General features: G+C 45.0%; 1 protein-coding gene across 5 annotated transcripts in view; it reads right to left on the reverse strand.

Annotated features, from left to right (window-relative positions):
- The window catches only part of PCCA (propionyl-CoA carboxylase subunit alpha), a 421,040-nt gene extending 396,470 nt beyond the window's left edge, over nucleotides 1-24,570 (reverse strand). For 4 of the 5 annotated variants that reach the window (XM_065409531.1, XM_065409513.1, XM_065409521.1 and 1 more), the window contains exons 1-4: nucleotides 17,147-17,163; nucleotides 12,576-12,642; nucleotides 10,627-10,674; nucleotides 10,468-10,536 (exon numbers count right to left, since the gene is read on the reverse strand). In XM_065409531.1, the coding sequence (XP_065265603.1) occupies nucleotides 10,468-10,536; nucleotides 10,627-10,674; nucleotides 12,576-12,642; nucleotides 17,147-17,163 (201 nt within the window). Of the gene's footprint in view, nucleotides 1-10,467; nucleotides 10,537-10,626; nucleotides 10,675-12,575; nucleotides 12,654-17,146; nucleotides 17,164-24,467 lie in introns of those variants that run through there. The other variant, XM_065409497.1, reaches the window with a different exon arrangement.
- Nucleotides 24,571-24,774: the final 204 nt, after the last annotated feature.

Below are 24,774 nucleotides of genomic sequence, written 5' to 3' on the forward strand. Positions count from 1 at the left end.
TAGTGTAAACCTGTTCATTTAACAGGAGCTTTTAGCTCATTATGTTAGGCATTACAATATTTCTTTAGCTTTTCTTTATAGTGTTTACTCTAGCAAGGCTATACCTATGGTTGAGGGGGTACTTTCAGCCTAAATCCCTATTTTCAAGCACTTTTTAAAAAAATAAGATTGCTTTGGGGCTGAAACATCTTTGTTTATTCTCAGTCAAATGCAGCAACTTTTGGTTTATTTCAGGGTTCTTTGTTTGTTTTTAATTAAAAAATCCCACTGGCCCAATTTTTAATTATCCAAGTGGCAAAATGAATCTTCTTTCCAGTTGTACTTTTCATGTGCTTATACTGCATTCAAGTAATTCACAATAAAATATTTCCTGGGCTTCTTCAAATAACTGCTTGTAGTTAAAACGTTAGCCAAATGTTTTAAGACCATAGAGTGTGTATCATGACCTACTACTCTGTATATATTTCAAATTCCCATAGCCAGCAATATCCTTTGCCTGTTCCTTAGCAGCTATATTGTCAAGGTCTTTGTGACTTTCTAAATTCCACTTCTGTTACTTCTCTATTTAAGAAACTATTTTAAAGCAGTGTATTCTCAGTTAAATTTACAGTCATCCTTTATTTGGTTTCCTACTTCATTCTGGACATATTCTCTCTAGTATTTTCATCCTTATGGTACGTGTAAAGCTAACCCTATTTCCCTTAATTGATGATGGCTGGAAGCTGTGTTCTCTCTAAGCTGCGCGGTCGCACGGCCACCCAAGAGTCAACCAAGTGCCGCGTACTTGATTAGCAGAGCCTGGTACATCCGATGCCGTGTGTTCAGGTGCTCCTCCCCCCGCTGCTCCGCAGCCGCGTTCCTCCTGCCCTCCGCTTTGGAGCCCCTGGTCAGCTGCTCCCAGAACCCTCCTGCTTAACGTGCAGAGTGGGGGGGAGGGGTGGAAGGGAGGAGGAGCACTGTAGTCAGGGTTTCCCCCTCCCCTCTGCCCATGTACCCCATCTCTGCAGAGCAGGGGGGACAGGGCTCAGGAGCAGGACGGTGCTGCTGTGGTCGGAACAATGAGCCTACTGGTGAGTGCCTTAAAGAGACAGCGTACAGTCTCTCAGACTTCCCCAGCAGCCAGCACGTGCACACACACAGTCTCTCGTGTGTGTGTGTGTGTGTCTCACACAAACACCCCTCCCAACAAAAAACCTAGATATAAATTTTTAAAAAGTTACCACAGGGATAATTACTCCAGCCAGGACAGGTCAGGCATTTTAGAACTCACTACTCAGACTTTTAAGCATCAGAGAGAAATAAAATAATGAACTGCATAGACCAGTCAAAAAACTAATAACAGCACTTTGAAAGAATAAAGTTACAGGGAATGTGTGTGCATTGCAGGAAGTACCAAGAAGTAACAAAGTAACAACAACAACTAGTATGTGTTGGGAGGCAAGTGTGAGAGAGACAGAGAGACTCTGTGTGTGTGGGGGGGGGGGGGGGGGGAGTGCACGCGTGCTGGCTGCTGAGGAAGTCTATGAGAGACCGTGCACTGTCTCTTTAAGGCACTCACCAGAAGGCTCATTGTTCAGACCACAGCAGCTCTGTCCTGCTCCTGAGCCCTGTCCACCCTCCCCTACTCCACGGAGATAGGGTACATGGGCAGTGGGGAGACAAACACCCTGACATCAGTGCCCCTCATCCTCCCCCCGCTCTGCACGTTAAGCAGGAGGGTCCCAGGAGCAGCTGACCAGGGGCTCCAAGGCAGAGGGCAGGAGCAATGCGGCTGCAGAGCAATGGGGGGAGGGGCACCTGAACACATGCCACCAGACGTGTGCGGCTCTGCTAATCAAGTGCACAGCACTTGATTGACTCTTGGGCAGCCGTGCAACCACGCAGCTTAGAGGGAACACACGTTACCAGAATTCCCAATCCTACAACCAATCGCTCCGGTTACATCTTACTGTAAAGACTCTCACTTGGAACCAGGAAAGTTAGTTCATAAAAACTATTTCACTAGCTATAGTTTTTAATGTCAAATCTAGAGTGAATATTAACTTAAACTTGTCAAAGCAAAATTTGAGATGCTGTTAGTTACAGTCAAGTCAGTCAGATTACAATACCCAGTATGATGCATTCACTTAATGTAGTTTAATTTGGGAATATGGAATTTAAACTTCTTCAATTCGGGGGACTCAAATGTTTAGAGAAAGTAACCTAAATATTTAGTCCTAAATATTGGGATAACCCATCCCTCCTTACTACTCCACACCCCCATTAATTTTGGCAGGAGACTGGAGGTGGCTGCTGGCCTGAATCCTCTCGGCCACCCTGGTTTCACCTCACATTGGGCAGCCACTCCTCTGTGCACAACGTGGGTCTCCCCTCCACCAAGTAGGCATTTTGTTGGTTTTGTTTTGTGACAGCTGCCTAGGATGGTCATTATCTCAATCCAGGAGATCTTGTAGTGGTAGCCTGGGGGGGGGGGGGGAGAGGGGGAAAGGAAAGAGACCTCGGAGTCCCCCAACCCTCAAACATAGGAAACAGGAAAGGCTCCTGACTCCTTTGCAGTGACCTGTGGTTAGATAAATGAGTCTTGTCTGCTTGTAAGCAGACATTAGGGGTCTGATCCAAAGCCCACTGAAGTTGAAGTCCACTAGAACACTTTCCTTTAACAGGTGTTGGATCTGAGACCTAAACATTTGAGACCTCATGACCAACACCAGTTCAGCTACACTAATAGTACCAAGGGTAGAAACACTACTGTAGATAGCATGGAGCCACTCTTATTTCCATGCTGTGTGTGGTGAGTCGGTGTGGCTCCCCTCCTGTCCTGAAGAGGGAGCACCACTGCAGACACCCGAGTGGGCAGAGCCACCACCGCCTGTCCCCGCCCCCCGGAAGTCCCGGGGCGGGACAGGAAGTATAAAGGCCGGCCGCCAGAGCTCAGTCAGGCCCCGGCCATCGCAGGGAGCAGACGTGCGGCCGGGAGCTCCCCGCCAGGATACCTCTGAGGCCTGAGGCGGACACCCTAGCTGGCCGGAGCTGCCCCGAGCTCACTACGAGGAGGAGCCGCCGGAGCCAGCCCGCTCCCGTCGTTGGGAGGGGTCCTTGGAACTCCCCCACAGCAACCCCGAAGGGGAGGCCCCACCAGAACCCCTGCGGCCCTGCTGTTATCCGGAGGAGCCGCCCGAGTGTCAGTGGCCGGACTTCCCTACGGAGCTGCCGGACCTGCCGCCAAGCCCCGGCCGAGAGGAGCCCGCGCTGATGGACTGGACCGAGCCCGGTGCCACGGACGAGGTAGGCCCTGAGGGGGATACTGGAAGTAGCCCGGGGGCAGCCGACCCTGGTCAGGCTGTAGACGCATGTGAACCCATGTCAGTGTGTTTCGGTCAGGATACCCCACTGACCGGCAGCGAGAGTCATCGCTGCTAGGGCCCCGGGCTGGGACGCAGTGGAGTGGGTGGGCCTGCGTCCCCCCCTGCCACCCCACTCACGGGTGGCAGGCTTCCCCCTCACCCAAGGGTCAGGTAGGAACCTGAGCCCCTTACCTGCTTGCTGCCCCGCCCTGACCTAGGCTGCCACTACTGGTGTGCTCACTCCCTGCCTAAGGGCCTGAGCCTGTGAACTAGTGTTGTTAATGCTCCGCTCCTGCTGTAAGGACCTGAGCCCCTCCTGAACTGTTGGCCTGACCAGCCCCTGCTCCAGAGGGCCTGGGCTACTCAACTAATTGTTTGTGCTCAGCCCTGCACCAGAAGGCCTGAGCTCACTGACTGCCTGTGCTCCGCCCTGAACCAGGGCCGGGGCCACTAAACTGCTTATCTGCTCAGCCCCTGCTCCAGAGGGCCTGAGCTACTCAACTAATTGTTTGTGCTCAGCCCCTGCTCCAGAGGGCCTGAGCTACTTGACTAATTGTTTGTGCTCAGCCCCTGCTCCAGAGGGCCTGAGCCACTGAACTGTTTGCCTGCTCAGCCCCTGCTCCAGAGGGCCTGAGCCACTGAGTCCCGAGCTAGCTGACTGTTTATTCCGTGTGTGGTGAGTCGGTGTGGCTCCCCTCCTGTCCTGAAGGGTCGAGCCCCGACTCGGACCGTTTACACTGTGTTAAAGGATGTGCTGGTACAGTCTAGCATCTGGACTCTTCTACCTACATTATCTAAACCTGGCTCATGCACACTCACCCCCTTCCCCTCCAATTTGTGTACACAACCCTGAATAATTAGAGGACTTAATTCTAGAATTCTTTCTTAAGAAAGGAATATTTGACTGATAGTGAATAAAGGAAACATGGTGGGAATAACAAATCATGTCTTTAGTTTTCCAATGCATAGGGTTCTTTTTTCCCCCCCAATAGATGTTTTGTTTAAACCTGTTATCCATTATACTTACAAAAATACAACCAGATTTAAAACTTTGTTGTTTCAGTACTGTTTCTTTTAAGGAATCCACATTATTCATCTGCTTTCCTTTAGGTGTTTTTAAGCTGCTTAATAAATAGTTACAATAATTCATTAAATGGTAGTTATATTTACTAGTCTTTAGTTCCCTAGGTACTTAAGTAGACACTATGTTTGCCCTTTTGTAGTCTTGCAGGGCCTCATCTGTCCTCCATGAGCCAAAATGCCATTTACATGCCATCTACACTACAATAAAAGCCCTGTGGCACAGCTGCAGCTGGCCTGGCTCAGTTGACTTGGGCTTACCAAGCTAAAAATTGCAGTGTAGACCAGTGGTTCCCAAAGCTGGTCCGCCACTTGTTCAGGGAAAAGCCCCTGGTGGGCCGGGCCGGTTTGTTTACCTGCCGCGTCCGCAAGTTTGGCTGATCGCGGCTCCCACTGGCCGCGTTTCGCCGCTCCAGGACGATGGGGGCTGCGGGAAGGGCAGCCAGCACATCCCTCAGCCCGCGCCGCTTCCCACGGCCCCCATTGGCCTGGAGCAGCAAACCGCAGCCAGTGGGAGCCACGATCGGCCGAACCTGCGGACGCGGCAGGTAAACAAACCAGCCCGGCCCGCCAGGGGCTTTCCCTGAACAAGCGGCAGACTGGCTTTGAAAACCACTGATGTAGTCATTCAGCCAGCCCAAGCTCTGTGACCCTTCCTTCCTTCCACCACCACCAACACCCCCCCCACACACACACAGGGTCACAGACCCCAAACTCTATCCAGAGTCTGAACATCTACCTTGCAATTTTTAGCCCCACAGCCCGAGCTAATTGACCCAGGCTCTAAGACTTGCTACCGTGGGGGGGGGGGGGGTTAGTGCAGTGTAAACATACCCCAAATGTCTTTGATACTACTTCATTTCATTCAACACACCCCATGTTATCACAGCAAAATTATTTGAATACATCCAGACATTCTTTAAGCTTTTCATTCTTGCTTCTGCCTTTTTCTTTCTTTCCCCATTCTCCCCTATTAGTGTGGTTCAGAACTTTGCTGGAATTTTATATGTTCCCAATTAATATTAAATAGGTTTATTGTGCCTTAGCTTTCCCAATCAGTTTTTCGGTTCAAGCCTCTAGTTCTGTGTGTTGGGGTGTACAAACCCCACACTGAGCAACAAGGGCTAAAGAGCTCATTTTGGGCTCAGCCAGCCCCGCCCCTCCACACCTGCAGCAAATGCTCCATCTGCTGGAGGAATTAAAAGGTAGCGAATTAGCTCAGTTGGCGAGCCATGCTGAAGGTGAGCAGATCTGCAGCCCACAACTCCAGCAGAGCAGAGCGAAACCTAAAGGGGCCCTCCATGAGGAAAGGGAGGACCCTCCACAGAGACAAGCAGAGAGGGAAGTATTCTGTGGCCCTGGACAGTGGCGACTCCCTCTTGCTTCATTGAGATTTGGATTTTCCCATCAGGTGAAGGCCTTGGACTGAGGTGACCCTAAGGGAGGACAAGTGGAAGAGGCCCAGGGAGGACAGTCTTAAGTAGACTTGGTTGCCAGGTTAGTGGTAACTAAAAGGGCCCTGGGTCAGAGCCCAGTAGAGTGGGAGGGCTCAGGCTTCCCGCCCCACAACCCCCTTGGCAGTCCAGGGTTGTGGCCGTGGCTTCCCAACCAGACCCTGAGTGGAGACCATTACAGTCAGTTAATTTAATATAGTAGAGAACCCTGGATGATACTCTGATAGAGCCAAACTTTATTCTAAAGAAAAATGATTAGGTAAGCAGACAGGCAGACAATGACCAGGTATTACAATTATACTCACATTTAAAGATAGAATGGTGTATCAATGGGTGATCAGTCCACTGACAACAGAATGAAGTATAGCCTTATAACCCTGTAACTGAGGGCAGGTCTACACTGCTTTTCCACAGCAGTATCACTTGCCCCATAACCTCAGCCGTGCAGAACACACCACCATCCACAGCCTCAGGAACAACTCTGACATCATAATCAAAAAGGCTGACAAAGGAGATGCTGTCGTCATCATGACTAGGTCAGAATATGAATGAGAGGCGTCTAGGCAGCTCTCTAACACCACATTCTACAGGCCATTACCCTCTGATCCCACTGAGGGTTACCAAAAGAAACTACACCATTTGCTCAAGAAACTTCCTGAAAAAGCACAGGAACAAATCTGCACAGACACACCCCTAGAACTCTGACCAGGGGTATTCTATCTGCTACCCAAGATCCACAAACCTGGAAACCCTGGATGCACCATCATCTCAGGCATTGGCACCCTGACAGCAGGATTGTCTGGCTATGTAGACTCTCTCCTCAGGCCCTACGCTACCAGCACTCCCAGCTATCTTCGAGACACCACTGACTTCCTAAGGAAACTACAATCCATTGGTGATCTTCCAGAAAACACTATCCTGGCCACTATAGATAGAGAATATAGAAGCCATCTACACCAACATTCCACACAAAGATGGACTAAAAGCAGTCAGGAACAGTATCCCCAATAATGTCACGACAAACCTGGTGGCTGAACTTTGTGACTTTGTCCCCAAATGTGAAATAGTTGTGGGGGAGGACAATGTATACCTTCAAGTCAATGGCACTGCTATGGGTACCCACATGGCCCCACAGTATACCAACATTTTTATGGCTGACTTAGAACAATGCTTCCTCAGCTCTCGTCCCCTAATGCCCCTACTCTACACTGATGACATCTTCATCATCTGGACCAATGGAAAAGAAGCCCTTGAGGAATTCCACCATGATTTCAACAATTTCCATCCTACCATCAACCTCAGCCTGGACCAGTCCACACAAGAGATCCACTTCCTGGACACTACAGTGCTAATAAGCAATGGTCACATAAACACCACCCTATACCGGAAACCTACTGACCGCTATACTTGCTTACATTCTTCCACCTTTAATCCAGACCACATCACACGATCCAATGTCTACAGCCAAGCTCTAAGATACAACCACATTTCTGCCAATCCCTCAGACAGAGACAAACACCTACAAGATCTCTATCAAGCATTCTTAAAACGACAATACCCACCTGCTCAAGTGAAGAAACAGATTGACAGAGCCAGAAGAATACCCAGAAGTCACCTACTCCAGGACAGGCCCAACAAAGAAAGTAACAGAACACCACTAGCCGTCACCTTCAGCCCTCAACTAAAACCTCTTCAGCGCATCATCAAGGATCTACAACCTATCCTGAAGGACGATCCTTCACTCTCACAGATCTTGGGAGACAGGCCAGTCCTCGCTTACAGACAGCCCCCCAACCTGAAGCAAATACTCACCAGCAACCACACACCATAAACACTAACCCAGGAACCTATCCTTGCAACAAAGCCCATTGCCAACTCTGTCCACATATCTATTCAAGGGACACCATCATAGGACCTAATCACATCAGCCACACTATCAGAGGCTCGTTCACCTGCACATCTACCAGTGTGATATATGCCATCATGTGCCAGCAATGCCACTCGGGCATTGGCCAAACCGGACTGTCTCTACGCAAAAGAATAAATGGACACAAATCAGACATCAAGAATTACAACATTCAAAAACCAGTCAGAGAACACTTCAACCTCCCTGGTCACTCAATGACAGATCTAAAAGTCGCAATTCTCCAACCAAAAACAACTTCACAAACAGACTCAACAAGAAACTGCAGAATTGGAATTAATTTGCAAACTGGACACCATTAAATTAGGCTTGAATAAAGACTGGAAGTGGATGGACCATTACACAAAGTAAAAACTATTTCCCCATGCTAATTTTTTCCCCTACTGTTACTCACACCTTCTCCACAACTGTTGGAAATGATTATCACTACAAAAAATTTTTTCCTCTTGCTGCTAATAGCCCACCTTAATTGATTAGTATTGTTAGTGTGTATGGCAACACTCATTTTTTCATGTTCTCTGTGTGTATATATATCTTCCTACTGTATTTTCCACTGCATGCATCCGATGAAGTGGGTTTTAGCCCACGAAAGCTTGCGCCCAAATAAATTTGTTAGTCTCTAAGGTGCCACAAGTACTCCTGGTTCTTATTGCTGCTTAAGTTGATCTAACTTACGTTGCTCAGGGATGTGAAAAAGCCCCCACCCTAAGTGATGCAAGTTTCACGCTATCCACATCCGCACTAGGCCAGCAGAGCTCTAGTGTAAACTTGCCCTTAATTATATACTTTTGGGTATTAACTAGAGTTTTCCACAATTTAGCAAAACTACTCCTTTTATAATGCTAATTAACATTAAACCTATACATTACCATGTTCACATTTCTGCCACCTCTTTATTGGCTTTTTACATTATACATAGTTTAAACTAACATCTGCACCAATACCCTTCCCATGTTATCAATATAGACAGCATTTTAATAATTAAAAAAAAAAAATCACAATTCTCAAAAACACTCACTAAAAACTGTGCTAAAACCAGTTATAATCAAAATATAGCTACAACATAACCCTGGGTCATGGCCTTACTAGCTTCAATTTTCCCATCTTACCATCTCAAACTTATCTTCATGCTAACTAACTCATTTTCCTATACTTAGCAGGCATGCTCCCTGCTGCGGTGTGGGCATACCCTAGTGAAACAGTAGGCTATTCACTGCACCCACTTAATCCTTGGCTTCCAACTAAACCGGCAAAAGCACCATTTACTGATAACTGTGACACGGACACCTGCCCACTAGGAACTGAACAAGAGACCAAAAACTCATTTCACAGTACACTGAACAGCAATATCTTCCAATTACCACTGGCCTGAACTGAATTTCAGCCAGAGGTTATGAAGGTACTCTATTCTTCTCAGGGACAAAAGGATGGTCCAGTAGGACCATCCAGGGGTTTAGACACTAACCTGGGTTTTGAAACCCAGGGTCAATCCCCTGCTCTCCTACAGTCTTCATGTGTGACCTCAGGCAAGTCGTTAGTGGCTGGTCTGGACTACAGGGGTATCAATTGCAGAGTGCCCTGAAGTGATGCACTCTAAATGATCCATGTAGCCCCTGCTGGCGTAAACTTAAAGATACTTTGAAATAGGGACTACATCAGTGTGAACGAACAAGACTACGTTAACATGAAGTAGGTACCTTTAAGTTTATGCCAGTAGGGTATTACACGGGCAGTCAGAGAGCTCTACAATTCACACCTCCAATCTGGTTGTGGCACTGTGTAGATAAGCCCTTAAATTATGTGCCTCAGTTCCCCCATCTACAAAAATGGGGAAGAGTACACCCTACCTCACAAGAGATCTTGAGAGGAGAACTACAGTAGAGACTGTGAGGTGCTCAGATACGATGGCAATGGGGCTATAAGTACCAAAGATAGATTTACGCCATTATCGGCACTCAGACATTCAGTCCCCTGGAATGATTTTCAACAGTCCTTGACAATTTTTTTTAAATGAAGGAACACCAACTTTTTCCCCATAATTTCACCCCACAGAAGACTTTCCCGTTAGCCTACCTACCTCTTGGAAACCCAACTTTCGCTTCCATCATTCTTATACTGCTTCATTCTCCCTTCCCCATTTGTATAAACTCATTTTACAAACACTGTTACTAGTTACCTACTATTTCCAAGTATCAGAGGGGTAGCCGTGTTAGTCTGAATCTGTAAAAAGCAACAGAGGGTCCTGTGGCACCTTTAAGACTAACAGAAGTATTGGGAGCATAAGCTTTCGTGGGTAAGAACCTCACTTCTTCAGATGCAAGAACTATTGCTACTATTTCCAGTTGGTCAGAGTCAAATAAACAAACAAACAAACAAAAAATGGCTATCCACTTGCTACCTCTTCCTCTGTAATAAAGTTATTATCTAAACTAGTGTAGGATACTTTACTTTTGCTGTATTAGGTCAGGTTTACACTACCTGCTCCCCATGCATTGCATATGGAGCCTAAGCACCTAATTCAGGCTTTGTGGATTCCAGAGATTTCCTAGGTGCCTAAAGGTTAGGTGTCACATTGCCAAGTGGTGCAACACTTTAATTCCTTTGTTGTTCAGAAAGAAGCTTTAAAAAAAAAAAAAGGGAACAAAAATGATCAGACAATACTTACAGCACTGGAATCAACATCACTATGTATAGCAACAGTTTTAATGCCCATCTTCTTGCATGTTTTAATCACCTATTTATGTAAAAAGAGAGTTTTCAGTATTTAAGTAATCTTATAGCAAAAAAGTTCAAGAATGATAAATGCTTTAAAGTTATAACTTACTCTGCATGCAATCTCTCCTCTGTTGGCAATAAGGAGTTTCTCAAATGTCTGAAGGAGGAAGAAAGACATTGACGAATCAACATTTTTCTTTTTAAAGACAAATATAACTAAAAAAACCAAACACTCCAGTAAAAAAATCTCTGAGGTGGGCCTTGTGTAAATGAGAAGAAAAAAAACCTTCGTTCATACCACAGTCTAATCTTGATTATTCTGACTGAAAGGAAGACAATCAATTCAGATCAACAGTGATCAAACTGGTCTCCATGTAATTTTGCCAACTCTGAACTGGAATTTGCTGTTCCATCAGGCTTGAACTCTTTGGCTCTGTCCACATTTAGGAGTTTTGTCACTTTAACTACGCTGGCATAATTAAGAGGCAGTACCCTCCCAGTGCAGACACAGTTATACTAGAATACGGGCCTGTCGACATAGTAACGTTACAGCACTGTAAGCCAAGGTATGAATTTAAGACACTGTAGTTATACTATTAGGTCTCCTGGTGTGGAAACACTTGTTTCAATATAGCAGTGCCTCCCCCCCCCTCCCGGCCTCAGTTTCTTACATCGCTTTGGGAAGTGTTTAGGCCAAATTAAAAAAAAAAAAAAAAAAAAAATCCACTTATTCCAAAATAAGATTGGCCACAAAGGGAGCTAAACCAGTATAGTTATGTGAAATAAAGTAAGTCAATTCTGCAATAGACACACTAAGAGGAGGAGACACTGAACTCTTGTTCCTGCTATTACAGAGGACACATTTTACATCCAGCAAGAAACAGCATGTTGCTCAAAAGCAATGTATGATGTCTTTCCTGAGTAGATCATTTCCCCTAATTAGTAGAAGATCTTGAAATTCAGTCGGATTCAGTTCTTTTAAATAATGTTCAGATAACTGAGTTTGAGCTACATTGACACCCACTACCCCCTGCACGTACTCACAGGACTTCCAATTAACAGATTGAGGGAAGCTAAGCACCCTGTTTCACTGCCAATACAGAGCTATCCTCATGACAGAGAGGAAATTAACCATAGTGGGAGAGGGAGGAGCAGTCTTGAATAAGTGACAGTCGAGACTTGTAGGAAATGTTGCAAGTGCAAATTCATGATCAAATTCTCCAAGAATGAAGTTACTTTTAAGAAACTGTTCTACAACTCCCGTTCCCCCTGCCCTTCATTTTCTAATATAGCTGTCATCCCCTGTCAGTTGCTTCTATGCAGACATGTAAATCTATGGCTTGTATTCCCCAGAGTGAAACACAGCTGCCATACTTTCCCCTCAATACCAAAGCACATGCAGCCACAGTATTTGCAATCATCCAAGCAGATTTACTTAGAGGCAAGCCAAGTGAATGTACCTCCCATTAGAAAAAGTTTTCCTTGGCTAGTAGCCGCAGACCTAGATTGCTACTTCCTGAGTCAATTAGTGGGCCAGAAAAAAAAAAAGCTGGCAACCTCCTCAAACTTGAGGATTTACTCTTCTCTGCTAGCCCTATAAAGTCTCATCTTTACCTTCCTAGCATGTGAACTGTTTGTAAACATTAGATTTGGAAGACATGTTAGGTCATTAAATAAATGTCCTGCTGCTAATGCAGAGTTGCTGTCTATAGTAATTTGCAGTGTTTTGTCCAATCTAGCTTTAAAGATTCTCAAGAAATGGGGACTCCACCTCTTCAAAAATAATGACTACGTGTAGTGTAAATAACTATTTTAAATGTGAAAGAATAGTACATTATGTCCAGGGCATGGGCAAATAAATTATCCTTATTCTTGGGAGTGTATTTGCCCGAAGAGCAAGTTGTTGTTTTTTTAAATCCAACATTTAAGGAGTTTTGCTAGTGACAGGCAGTCTCACTAAGACTACTAGTGTTAGCATAAGCACTGGAGAAAAGATTAACTTTTAGCTTTCAAATAATGTTTATGGTACAGTATAGTCAAGCGATTTTATAAACTTACCTTTTCGTTGGGATCATATTCAGCTGTATAGAATGTACGTGACGTTATAAGGCACCATCTTGAATGGCGTGTTGCACACTACAAAAAACATGGAGGGGATAAGGATTCAAATTACAGATGTTTGGTTAATTAAAAGAATAATTTATACATAAAATAATTTTCTTCAAGTAATACTAAGCTGCAAGGAAGTTAAACAAAACAACAACAACAAAACCCACACTTGAACCTTTACATTTAAACTTTAATAAAAAACTTTCCTGAAACTTCCTGAATTTTTTTAAATACAAGACATGAAAAACTTCTCCCTATGTATTGTATTCGATCTAAAACTTATTCCATTGCCAAACAAGAGCACTGATTCTTCATGGCACGATCAGTGATTAAAGTTAAAATTGCAAGAGTACTGTAAGTTATAAGCCTTGAATGTTCTTTTACTGCCACATTCCCCCTTTTTTTAAAAGGGTAGCTTTTCTCCTTATGATTTTAGGCTGGGGGGGGAGGGGAAGCTTTGTTTTAATTTAAAAAGGGGGGAGAAGAATTGAGTGCCTCTCACAAGAGATGTATTGAGAGAGAACTAGAAAGAATTTAGTTCTGATAGAGAAGCTTGAACATACCACACTGGTCTGCCAGTATATCTCAGACCTGAAATGCTACATCCCCTGAGATTATAGTTTCTGCCTCAGAAGCACGTAAAGCAGGCAAAAGTGATTTTATGTGGCTAAGAAACTACTAAAGGACCAGGTTAAGACTAAGTTTTCTTAGGTTCAAATTAGCATTTTGGCCAGAAGTGTCCAGAACTAAAACGACAGTACATTTTCATCTACTGTCCTACTCCCTTATATATCCACCAACACATCTGTCCATCCTCAATGATTTTGGAATTTGTTTACAAAAGGATTGTTAGCAGTTCACAGCTTAAATATCCAAGTTTTTCCATTTCATGTAGTTTAAAATAACAAAAGCCAAATAATTAGTTTCCCCTCATCAAGCAACTCTTTATAAGCACTTCTAAGTGTATTCTTTAAAGCTGGTGAAGTAGAAAGATTTGGTAGTCTATTTGACCAGTACGTCAGACTACTTGAAATGTCATTTTGAGTTTCCGGGCAGCAATTCTGGATGACCAGTGAAAGATGTCCACCCACAAGAATGACTAACTTACAGGAGGAAGCAAAAGCTCAGAGAAATACTGTTTGTGCATCACCCATCTTTTCCTAGGACACATGTATCTACCGAAACTGCCATCTTATGGAAGACAGTCTAGTGGAACAAAGATTAAAGTCTGCAAAAGCTACTACATGCAATCTCTCAACTGTTGTGAATGGAATTGTGGGTCAACTGATGTGGCTTATAAGTTTAAACTACTACTAATTCTACTAAAAGCAGAGCTCCCATAGTGACAAAGGCTATGTCTACACTGCGTACCTTACAGCAGCACAGCTGTGCCACTACAGCTACCCATTGTAGAGAGATGCAGACCCAACAAAAATCTAGTGTTTGAGAAGAGATGGGGACAGGGTGACGCAGTGGTTCTCAGGCTGTGGCCCACAAAGCACTGCCAGAAAGTGTGCAGAGCTATTCCTGTTCCAATGGCTTAAGCTTCACTAATTGTAGCGCAGTCCAAGGCTTCCAAGGGGCAAAGAGTTCTATATATATTTTTAAGGCACACATGCACCATCCCCTCGCAGTCATTTCAGGTCATCTCTCTAAAGCCCACCTGGCTGCTTCATGACTCTTCCAACCCACCCAGGGATTTGTTTTTTCACACAAGAATGATCAGGTTCAGACAATACTAAAATTAAAGTAGCAACAAATATACATAGCAGGACAAAACCAAACTGCAAAAGTGACTGGGACAGTCTAAAGCTGTATGGAATACAGACAGAGAAAGATTAGGAAACAAAGGAAATATAGAGCCCTAGACCCAGGAAGATTACTCAGGATTCAAATACAAAATGGGGTGGAGGGTAATAAATAATTACGTAATTGCACTATCAAGTTGAGTTTTTCCAACTGCCTGCCCTTATGTTTTTTCCATATAACCAAGCTCCATATATGTACCACAAGGAACTGCTATCTGATGAGGAGATGAGTGAGTGAGTGTGAGCAGCATGACCATGACACAGACATACTGTGCTAGAGAAAAGGAGGAAAAATGAAGCTTGAAGAAAAATAAATAAAGTATATTCGGAGGCCAAATTAAGTGGGGTTGTGCAAAGAGTGGGACAAATACATGGAAAAATGTAAAGGGTAGAAGGTAAAATTTTGTACTCTATTCTGGAAAGGACAAACCAGAGAACATGAGTAGGGAGAGTAGATGGGTGCAGGAGTGGGCCATATATTCCAACTTCTGCATGTGAAATAGAAGAATGGACACCTCATTTTGGCTGGACTGAGAGAGGGAGAGGGGGAAGGGGACACACACACAGCCTCCTCCCATCACTCCCCAACAGAAAGGCACCATCGTCTTTTTGTACACTACTACGGAAGGGTAGGGAAACCCACAAGAGCTCAATCACACACACATTCAACAAAATCTTTGCAAGTTAATATCATTCACTGGAAGAAAAGCTTCTGATGGTTTATAGCGGCTGAACCAAGTGTGTACAGCTAATTTAGAAAGAGAGGTTACTGAACTGTCTTGTGAACACCACAATACAAAGCCATTTAACTCTGAAGGCACAGGAGAAGCCAGAAGATTTTTGTGCAAAAGAAGCAAATTAGAAGGGAAGAAATGGAAAAGTTACAGTCAGTGGGAATTAAAATGGATTTAAGGCCTTGGAATTTATTGAAAACACCTTTTAACATTGGAAGAGGAAAGCTGTCATGCAGTTAGAGAACTGAAAAAGTAAGCAACCTTATTCAACTGTTTTAATTATAATATAAATTTTGACAGGAACTTCATCTTACTTTTATGAAAATTACCTAATTCATTTACAAAGCTTCTACATTAAACAAATCACAACGATCTTCCTCTGTTTCCTGTATTGAAAATACTAAGAGAATCAAACTCAAATTCTGTACTGAGTTTACATTTGGTGTATAGTTTGTCAGACTAAGTGCTTAAGTACACAGAGTTGTAATCTAACTCAGTGTGTTGCAGTTAGTTGTGTTTTTAACAACCCACTCAAAGTAAGGTTTAAGTCAAATTTGCTTCAACTGGAAGCAAAACCATGATTTTTTTATATTTTTTTTTAAACTAAGAGCAGTTGGTTGAGCCTGTACTGATAGGACCAGAGTTTGGCAACTCTGTGCTAGCCGAGGTATCTATAAAACAACTTCTCCAACAATGATTTTACAATGCATTTTACGGAGCCACAAAGACAGAGGCTTGGTCTACATTACAAAGTTAGGTCTATGTAAGTCACCTTGCGTCAGCCTAGTTATGCCTGTGTCTATGCTCAAAATTTGTCTACCACTGATGTAAGTACCCCATTATGGCAATGCTGATCGGGGAAGTCAGCCTGTCGTGGTTGACGCAGTGCAAGTATAGACACCGTGACCTAGGTTGACCCTAACAGTTCTCCAGCAGCTGTCCCACAATGCCAGACACTGACCACACTGGTCACAACTGTGAACTCCACTGCCCAGGGGTCACAGACACCAGGAGCCACACACAACCTGTACAAAGCCCACATTTTTTAAATGCCTTTTCCTGATTTCCAAGTTTGATAAGTACACCTAGCAGCTCTTCCATGTTGCACACAAGTGCCCAATGGACCATGCTGCCTACATGCTCCAGACGTGCGCCTGCCTGGAGTAGACAGGAGGCATTGGAGTTCTTGAGCCTGTGGGAAGAATAGTCTGTGCAAGCACAGTTACGGAGCAGTCCTGGAAATATGGACATTGACAGACAGATTGCACGGGGGATGCAGGCAAAGGGGTATGACAGGGATCAGCAGCAGTGCTGCATGAAAGCAAAGGAACTGCAGCAGGCATGCCAGAAGGCCAGTCAGGCCCAATAGTTGATCTGGTGCTGAGCCACAGATCTGCTGCTTTTAATACAAGCTGCCTGGCACACTTGGCAGAGACCCCACCAGCACCCTGCAGAGCACCATGGGTTCCTCTGAAGAGCCCAGGATGCAGACCCCTCCAGTGAACAGCAAGGAGAAGGAAGATGGGAGACAGGGGACATACAGTCAGGGAGGTCCAGCTATGCCAAGAGCCAGTATCCATTCAAGACTCCAGCACAGTCTAGTCAGTTCCAGCAGCTAAGCCCAATGCAGAGGAAGAAACCTCAGGAAAAGTTTGTGAATCCATTTCCTGTTACCAGGGTGGATACAAATCAATTATTTTAATATATATTATTATTATTTTTTTTTTTAATAAAATGCTTTGAGGGGGGGGGATAAACTATCTAAAGATACATTATAGCTCAAATATATCTCATCATGGAATAGGGATTATAAATTCTAATTCTATAGTATGAGACAATATATTCCTGTAATGTTTAAGAAAAGTTTTGTAAAGGAGTTCATGGATTAGGGACTCAATTTTATGGAGTTAAATTACAGTAACTCCCCACTTAACACCCTCTCGCTTAACGTTGTTTCGATCTTACGTCCCTCCTCAATTACAGAACGTGCTCCATTTAAAGTTGTGCAATGCTTCGCTATAACGTTTTTGGCTGCCTGCTTTGTCCACAGCTGGCAGCCCCATCAGCTCCCCTACGCCCTCCCTCCCCCGCAGTGCCTCCCGCCCACCGGCAGACCCCACAGATCAGCACCTTCCCGCTCCTCCCCCCCACTCCTGCCCATGGCAATCAGCTGGCTTGCGGCATTCAGGAGGGAGGAGCGAGGACTCGGCGCCCAGGCTTCCCCTCTGTCCCCTGCCTCCCGAACGTCGCAAGCCAGCTGATTGCTGCGGGCAGGAGGCAGGGGAGAGGGGGGGAGCCTGCGCGCCGAGTCCTCGCTCCTCCTCCCCCCTCCCTCCTGCCCCCTGAATGTCGCAAGCCAGCTGATTGCCGCGGGCAGGAGGAGCGAGGACGTGGTGTGCAGAGTAAAAGGGGGGGGGGGGAGAGAAGAAGAGGCAGGTTAAGGGTGAGAGCTTGGGGGAAGGGGTGGCGTGGGCGGGCCGAGGGTTGAGCCCCCTGCCCCTGCTGCTTGGAGAGTAGGGGAAGCTGCCGCTGCGCAACGTGTTTCTCCTAGCCTACAGCACCTTCAGCCTCCTTGCCTGCCTCATCTCCAGTGCCAGTGAGCTGTGCCTGTGTGGGGCAAGGCGGGGGCACCTCCCAACTATTGTACTGTACAGCAAAAAAAAAAAAAAAATTTCCCTGGAACCTAACCTCCTCATTTACATTCATTCTTATGGGGAAATTGGATTCGCTTAACATCGTTTCCCTTAATGTTGTAGTTATGTTCCTGAAAAATGCGACTTTAAGTGAAGAGTTACTGTACAAGCATTAAAAAATGAATGGGACAAGCACTCTCTCTAGTTCATTTTCTTGCAAATATTCTCAATACTCGGTACCAGGGTGAAAGCTTTACTGCCGAAGAAGAGGAGTTGGCTAGGACATGGACATCCCGCAATCATCCCTCCATAATGCCAACTATAATAAACTTCAGAGCTAAGGGTGAACCAATCAAGAAATATGTTTGCTGATGATGTTTTAAAGAAAGTCAAACCAGTGAAGTGGTGGAAGCCACTTAAGCACTTGGATTCAGAGACTGTTGAAGTGATAATCTCACTTTTAACAGCAGTAAAAGTGTTTTTACTTCTGCCAGCGTAAAAAGAATATTTTCTTCCTTTGGACTAATTCATTTCAAATTGAGAAATCGTTTGGGACTTGAAAAAGCAGGAAAGCTTGTTTTTCTTTTCCAGATTATGAACAAACAGGAAAATGAAGGTGAAGACGACTGAGTTAACTGCCGAAGCCAGGATTTTAAATTTCTCATGTCGACCTGGCTGACAGTTGATTTTATTTTATTTTTTAATATTTCATTTAACTATTTTAGTTAAAAAACAAAAACAAACCTGATTTGAAAAAACTAATGTTTAACTAAATTCAAAAATTCATATGCTTGTTTTGTTAAAAGATTATATGTTGAAGAAAAAAAATCCAGAATACATAATGTTGTTTTAGTTAAATAAAACAATTTAAATGTCTGTCTGGTGATGTTCTCCTCCTAATACAGCATGACAAGAAAATCCTCCAAATATTAATGATTAACCTGTTGAATTGGAGATATTTCACCACCCAATGACTTCATAAATACACCTCTACCCCGATATAACGCAAATTCTAATATAACGTGGTAAAGCAGTGCTCCGGGGGGACGGGGCTGCCCACTCCGGTGGATCAAAGCAAGTTCGATATAACACAGTTTCACCTATAACGCGGTAAGATTTTTTTAGCTCCCGAGGACAGCGTTTTCTTGAGGTAGAGGTGTATCTGCTTCAATTACCTTCAGTAAATGAATATAACCAAACAATAATTCATTTTCTGATATAGCTGTAAAACTAATCTGAAAAGTTTTCAAAATAAATCACTTTAAAAATGTATAGTGTGTGCCTTCTAAAAATGAAACCTACGTCTCTCTCCGAGTTGTGAAGAATATGTATTAAGGTTATAACAACCAATAAGAATGCACTTTTATGTAGAAATCCATGATTAATTGAGTCTTCCTGACTAGTGATTTAAATCAAATTAGTGATTTAAATGAAAACCACCCTTCCTGTTCAATGTTTAAATGTACAGATGAAGCCCAACCCCTACATAGCAGGACATGAATATTGATTTTTCATTAATGTACTCTTACTAGAACAGGTAGCAGTACAACAAACAGAGGCAGAGTTGGTATCTGCTTTCCCACATAAAGTTAGCCAGGAGGCAATGCAGAGCAGTTTATGTATACAAGGACAGCCCTCGAGAGATCTTGATAAAATTTTCAGAGCTACACTGCAATCCTCTGCCAAAGGTTTCTAGGGATGGTAACCTTATTTCTTCCTCCACAGTAACCTGCCAGTCTGCAATGACTTTGGCTAGCACCATAGAAGTAAACAAGCCAGCAGCATACAGGGCCAGGTGGCTTCAGGATGTCAGCTGCAGCTGTTTTCTCTACATCTTTGTTACCCTTAAGAGCAAGATCAGCTAAAAATCACCACCACCTGTGGAAAATAGCGCCAGTGCTCCGTGCCACTGCCCTACACTCATACCCCTGGGAATAAGAGCCAAAATTTTATTGTTTTATTATTTATTATTTTAAGAGCCATAATGTTATTGTATAGGGCGAGTTCAATCTACCAAAACCACATTCCGCTGTTATTCTGCGCCTGCTGAGCTAGCACTTTAACCTTTCCTTGATGCTGTTGAAGTGGCCAGTGTGCAGCATCATGAGCCAGGGAAGCAAGGCGTAAGCTAGGTCCCCCATGATCACTGTAGCACTGAAATGCCAAATCCTCTGGTCAGGAAAGAACATCCCTGTTTGCAGCTTTCTGAACAGTCCTGCATTCTTAAAGATGAAAGTATCATGCACCTTCCCTGACCGGTCAACACTGATGCTGGTGAAGCATCCCTGGTGATCCATCAGCACTTGTATATCCATAGAAGAGTAGCCCTTTCTGTTGATTCACTCTGTGCAAGGTGAGCTGGTGCTAAAATAGGGATGTGTGCACCTTCTATCACCCCATCTCAGTTCAGGAATCCCACTGCTGCAAATCCATCCACCATCTCCTGCACACTACCAAAAGAGACACTCTTGTATAGCAGGCACGGGAAACAATTAATGGCCCTACACACTTGTATGACAAGGGTCCCCACTGTGGATTTTCCAAATCCAAAATGATTTCTTACTGACTGGTAGAAATCCAGGGTTGCAAACTTCCACGCAGCAATCGCCACTCACTTCTCAACTGCTAGTGCAGCTCTCAATCCGGTGTCCCTGAGCGGGACAGGAGGCTTTACAGCGCTGTAACTTGCAAGTGTAGCCAAGGCCTATGGCTCTACAAATACTGGAGGATTGTCTGTCCGGTGTTTGCAACACTCATGTCAACAGTGCAGAGCTGTGTGAGCTCCATGGTTCTTTTAGAGAGGACTGACAGCAGGAAGTGCTGCTGCAGTTTCGCACGATTTCTTTTATAAAAGCATGAAAATTAAGAAATAGATGAAGTTGCATGATAGGAGCTTGACCCCTTGCTCCCAATCACTCCCACACAACTTGTTTCTGTCCCACCATGCATTGCCAAAGTTTCTCAAAAGACCATGCGCCAGACAATGGCAAGTTGCACACTGGAATACCTACCCATGGTGCATCAACACAGGCACTCCCGATGAGTACACACAGCACCAATTCAATGAACCAAGAATGCATGAGCAATACACTAACTGCAGCAGCTCTACACCAAAATAACTTGTGCCAACCAAGGTGTCTAGCATAAATATGGCCTTAGGCACCACTGCAATCCACAAAACTCCTGCTTGGCTGTAGGCACCTAAACTCATTGGCACCTCAATTTCTACCGCAAGAGCTCCCTCTGGGCATGTGCACCACTAACTCACTCTAGGTGCTGGGACACCTATCTTCCCCCCCTAAACCCCAGAGCAAGCCACAAACTGTGGAAAGATAGATTTAGAGTGCCTGTCTCACATACAGGGCCCAATCCAATAGGCATGCTCAAAGGCCCCCTACCAGATCCGATCCCATTCAAAAACCTGGCTGGAGGAGACGGAGGCAGTGCCCATGTTATAACTTAGCCCAGTGGTTAGAGCCCTCACCTGGGATATGGGAGATCCAAGTTAAATTTCCCCCTTTTTGGACGTGGTGTTTGAAAACTGGATTTGTAATGGACTTTGTAGCTTATAAACTTCAATCTTAATTATGGCAAGCTTCTGCCAATCCATAATGCATTTCACTTTCAATTACAGGTTTCCCTCCATTATCCTTGTTGACCTAATACTATAAGTTATACTATATATCAACATCTAGAGTAAGAAACTAAGGTCTCCAATGTTCTCCTATTTTGCTTAGAATCCTATTTTAAGTATGTCAGTGACAGTCTAGTTTTTCATTATGCGCCTCACTAGTTATATACTTAATATCATGAACATGTATCTTAAAGTATAAGAGATCTTTGTAAGAATTCACACTGTGCACTTCAATAAAGTTCTCATTAATGTAACCTATTAACTTGGTTTTTTTCTTATAAATTATTTTCACCGTTGTCAGAAGATGCCTGCCCTTGGAAGCTCATAAGCTTCTGTGGAGCCTCATGCTCCATTGGACAGGTACCAAGTTCTCTATGCTGCTCACTCTACCATTTATTCTTAAGAAATCTTCCACTTCCTGGCTCCCAAAGGGGGATGGGAGGGAGGCTTTTATCTGTTCTGATTTGCTGCATCCAGGCCACAGCCATGCTTATTCACCCAGCTTCTGCAGACCTTCTATCGGACAAGAGAAGTCTCCTCTCCTGCAGGCCTCCTAAGGTACGCAGTATGGCAGCTTTGCTGCCACCATCCTTAAGAGAACAGGAGTACTTGTGGCACCTTAGAGACTAACAAATTTATTAGAGCATAAGCTTTCGTGGGCTACAACCCACTTCTTCGGATGCATATAGAGTGAAACATATATTGAGGAGATATATATACACACAGATACAGAGAGCATGAACAGGTGGGAGTTGTCTTACCAACTCTGAGAGGCCAATTAAGTAAGAGAAAAAAAAACTTTTGAAGTGATAATCAAGATGGCTCAGTACAGACAGTTTGATAAGAAGCAAGTGTGAAAATACTTACAAGGGGAGATAGATTCAATGTTTGTAATGGCTCAGCCATTCCCAGTCTTTATTTAATCCCGTGTTGATTGTGTCTAGTTTGCATATCAATTCCAGCTCAGCAGTCTCTCCTTGGAGTCTGTTTTTGAAGTTTTTCTGTTTTAAGATAGACCTGCGGGTGGCTGTCACAGAATGGCCAGACAGGTTAAAGTGTTCTCCCACTGGTTTTTGAGTATTATGATTCCTGATGTCAGATTTGTGTCCATTAATTCTTTTGCGTAGAGACTGTCCGGTTTGGCCAATGTACATGGCAGAGGGGCATTGCTGGCACATGATGGCATATATCACATTGGTAGATATATGTGCAGGTAGATATATGTGCAGGTGAACGAGCCCCCCTCAGGGGGCTCGTTCACCTGCACATATATCTACCAATGTGATATATGCCATCATGTGCCAGCAATGCCCCTCTGCCATGTACATTGGCCAAACCGGACAGTCTCTACGCAAAAGAATTAATGGACACAAATCTGACATCAGGAATCATAATACTCAAAAACCAGTGGGAGAACACTTTAACCTGTCTGGCCATTCTATGACAGACCTGCGGGTGGCTATCTTAAAACAGAAAAACTTCAAAAACAGACTCCAAGGAGAGACTGCTGAGCTGGAATTGATATGCAAACTAGACACAATCAACACGGGATTAAATAAAGACTGGGAATGGCTGAGCCATTACAAACATTGAATCTATCTCCCCTTGTAAGTATTTTCACACTTGCTTCTTATCAAACTGTCTGTACTGAGCCATCTTGATTATCACTTCAAAAGTTTTTTTTCCTCTTACTTAATTGGCCTCTCAGAGTTGGTAAGACAACTCCCACCTGTTCATGCTCTCTGTATCTGTGTGTATATATATCTCCTCAATATATGTTTCACTCTATATGCATCCGAAGAAGTGGGTTGTAGCCCACGAAAGCTTATGCTCTAATAAATTTGTTAGTCTCTAAGGTGCCACAAGTGCTCCTGTTCTTTTTGCGGATACAGACTAACACGGCTGCTACTCTGAAACCCATCCTTAAGAGGTACAACACTGGAGAAGGTTCCTATTCTGCAGAGCTCAGAGTTCTGCTGATCAGGTAAATCGTGGCTTTGGTCCCCTTTCAGGTGCTCTTTCTCCCTTGACTACTTCAGATATCCACTCCAAGGCAATTTGCTTTCAAGAATCGCAGGCATTCACATTCCATCCCTTCCATTGCCCACCACCCAGTTTAGGTGGTGCCCTATTCTGCAGGGCTCACAAGTTCTAAGGGCTATACAAGGCAGATGCTTTGTTCTGCAAGTTTCTCTCCAAGCTCTACCCTTTTTCTCCTCCTCCCTCCTCTCTAAAGGATTTTCAAGGCCTCTCTAGATGAATGCCTCTCTGTTCAGAAACAGCTGATGCATGAAATATCTTATAACAGAATATTAATATTTTTGCACAGCATTTCACATAATTGCTACTCGTTGTGCAACAAATGAGAGATTATCCATTAGTTTTTATGGAGTACATAGAAGTGAGACAAATAACTTGGCTTTTCTTTTTGAAAACTAGCTTATGCACAACCTTTGACACAATCATCCCCCAATCCTGACTGGAATGTCCAGAAGCCACAAGTCTCATATGAGAAGAGTAACTCATTTAACACACACACACTAGTGCCTATTCCAATCTGAAAGGAGAGGCGCCATGGCAGTCAGAGCTGTCAGGAGAAACAAGCAGACTCCTGAAGGAAGGGCATTGAAAGCTGAAGCCCATTTTAACATTATTCCCACCAGCTGGCCGGGTCTAGCCTGTCACAGCCCAGAAAAACGTGGACAACCCTTACAGCTCCCTGGGGCAGGGAAGGGGCACCTGGCACAAGATCCCGGAGACAATCCCTGGGCCCCGGGCCCTGCGGAGGGAGCCGCTGGTCTCTCACCGGCCCCAGACAAGGGCGGCGACAGGCTCGCTCAGCGCTGCTCCCCCGGGCTCCTGCCACAGCCCGTAACGCGTCCTCCGGGGGCTCCCACAGACGCCGACGCCCGCTGGGGCGCAGGGCTCGGCTCACCGGCCGTGCATCCCCCGCGGGCGCGAGCGGCTCCGGGAGGCGCCGGAAGGGCGCTCGGGCCCGGCCACCGCTAGCGTTAACCCGGCTCCCCGCTCACCTGCAGCGCAAGCAGGTGTCGCTCCGGCTGCCGCCAGGTGCCCGCAACCACCTGGCGCAAGGACGCCGCCATCGCCACTGCCAGCCGGAGCCCTGGTTGCCCTTTCACCTCGGCGAGGGGGAGGGGTCAGCGCTCCGCGCTCAACCAATCAGGATCGCCTTCCTCCCTCCCTCCGCCCGCGCTCCAGGCAAGCACGCAGGCTATGGGAAAGTGTCAGGGACAGGGCGCGCGCCGCTCCTTCCCCGCCTCGCGCCCGTCATCCTCGTGCCTCGGAGGAGCCGGGCACGCGGGGATTCCCCCGATTAGC

The sequence above is a fragment of the Emys orbicularis genome, chromosome 1 (genome assembly GCF_028017835.1).
Source record: "Emys orbicularis isolate rEmyOrb1 chromosome 1, rEmyOrb1.hap1, whole genome shotgun sequence".
NCBI classification, from domain to species: Eukaryota; Metazoa; Chordata; order Testudines; family Emydidae; genus Emys; species Emys orbicularis.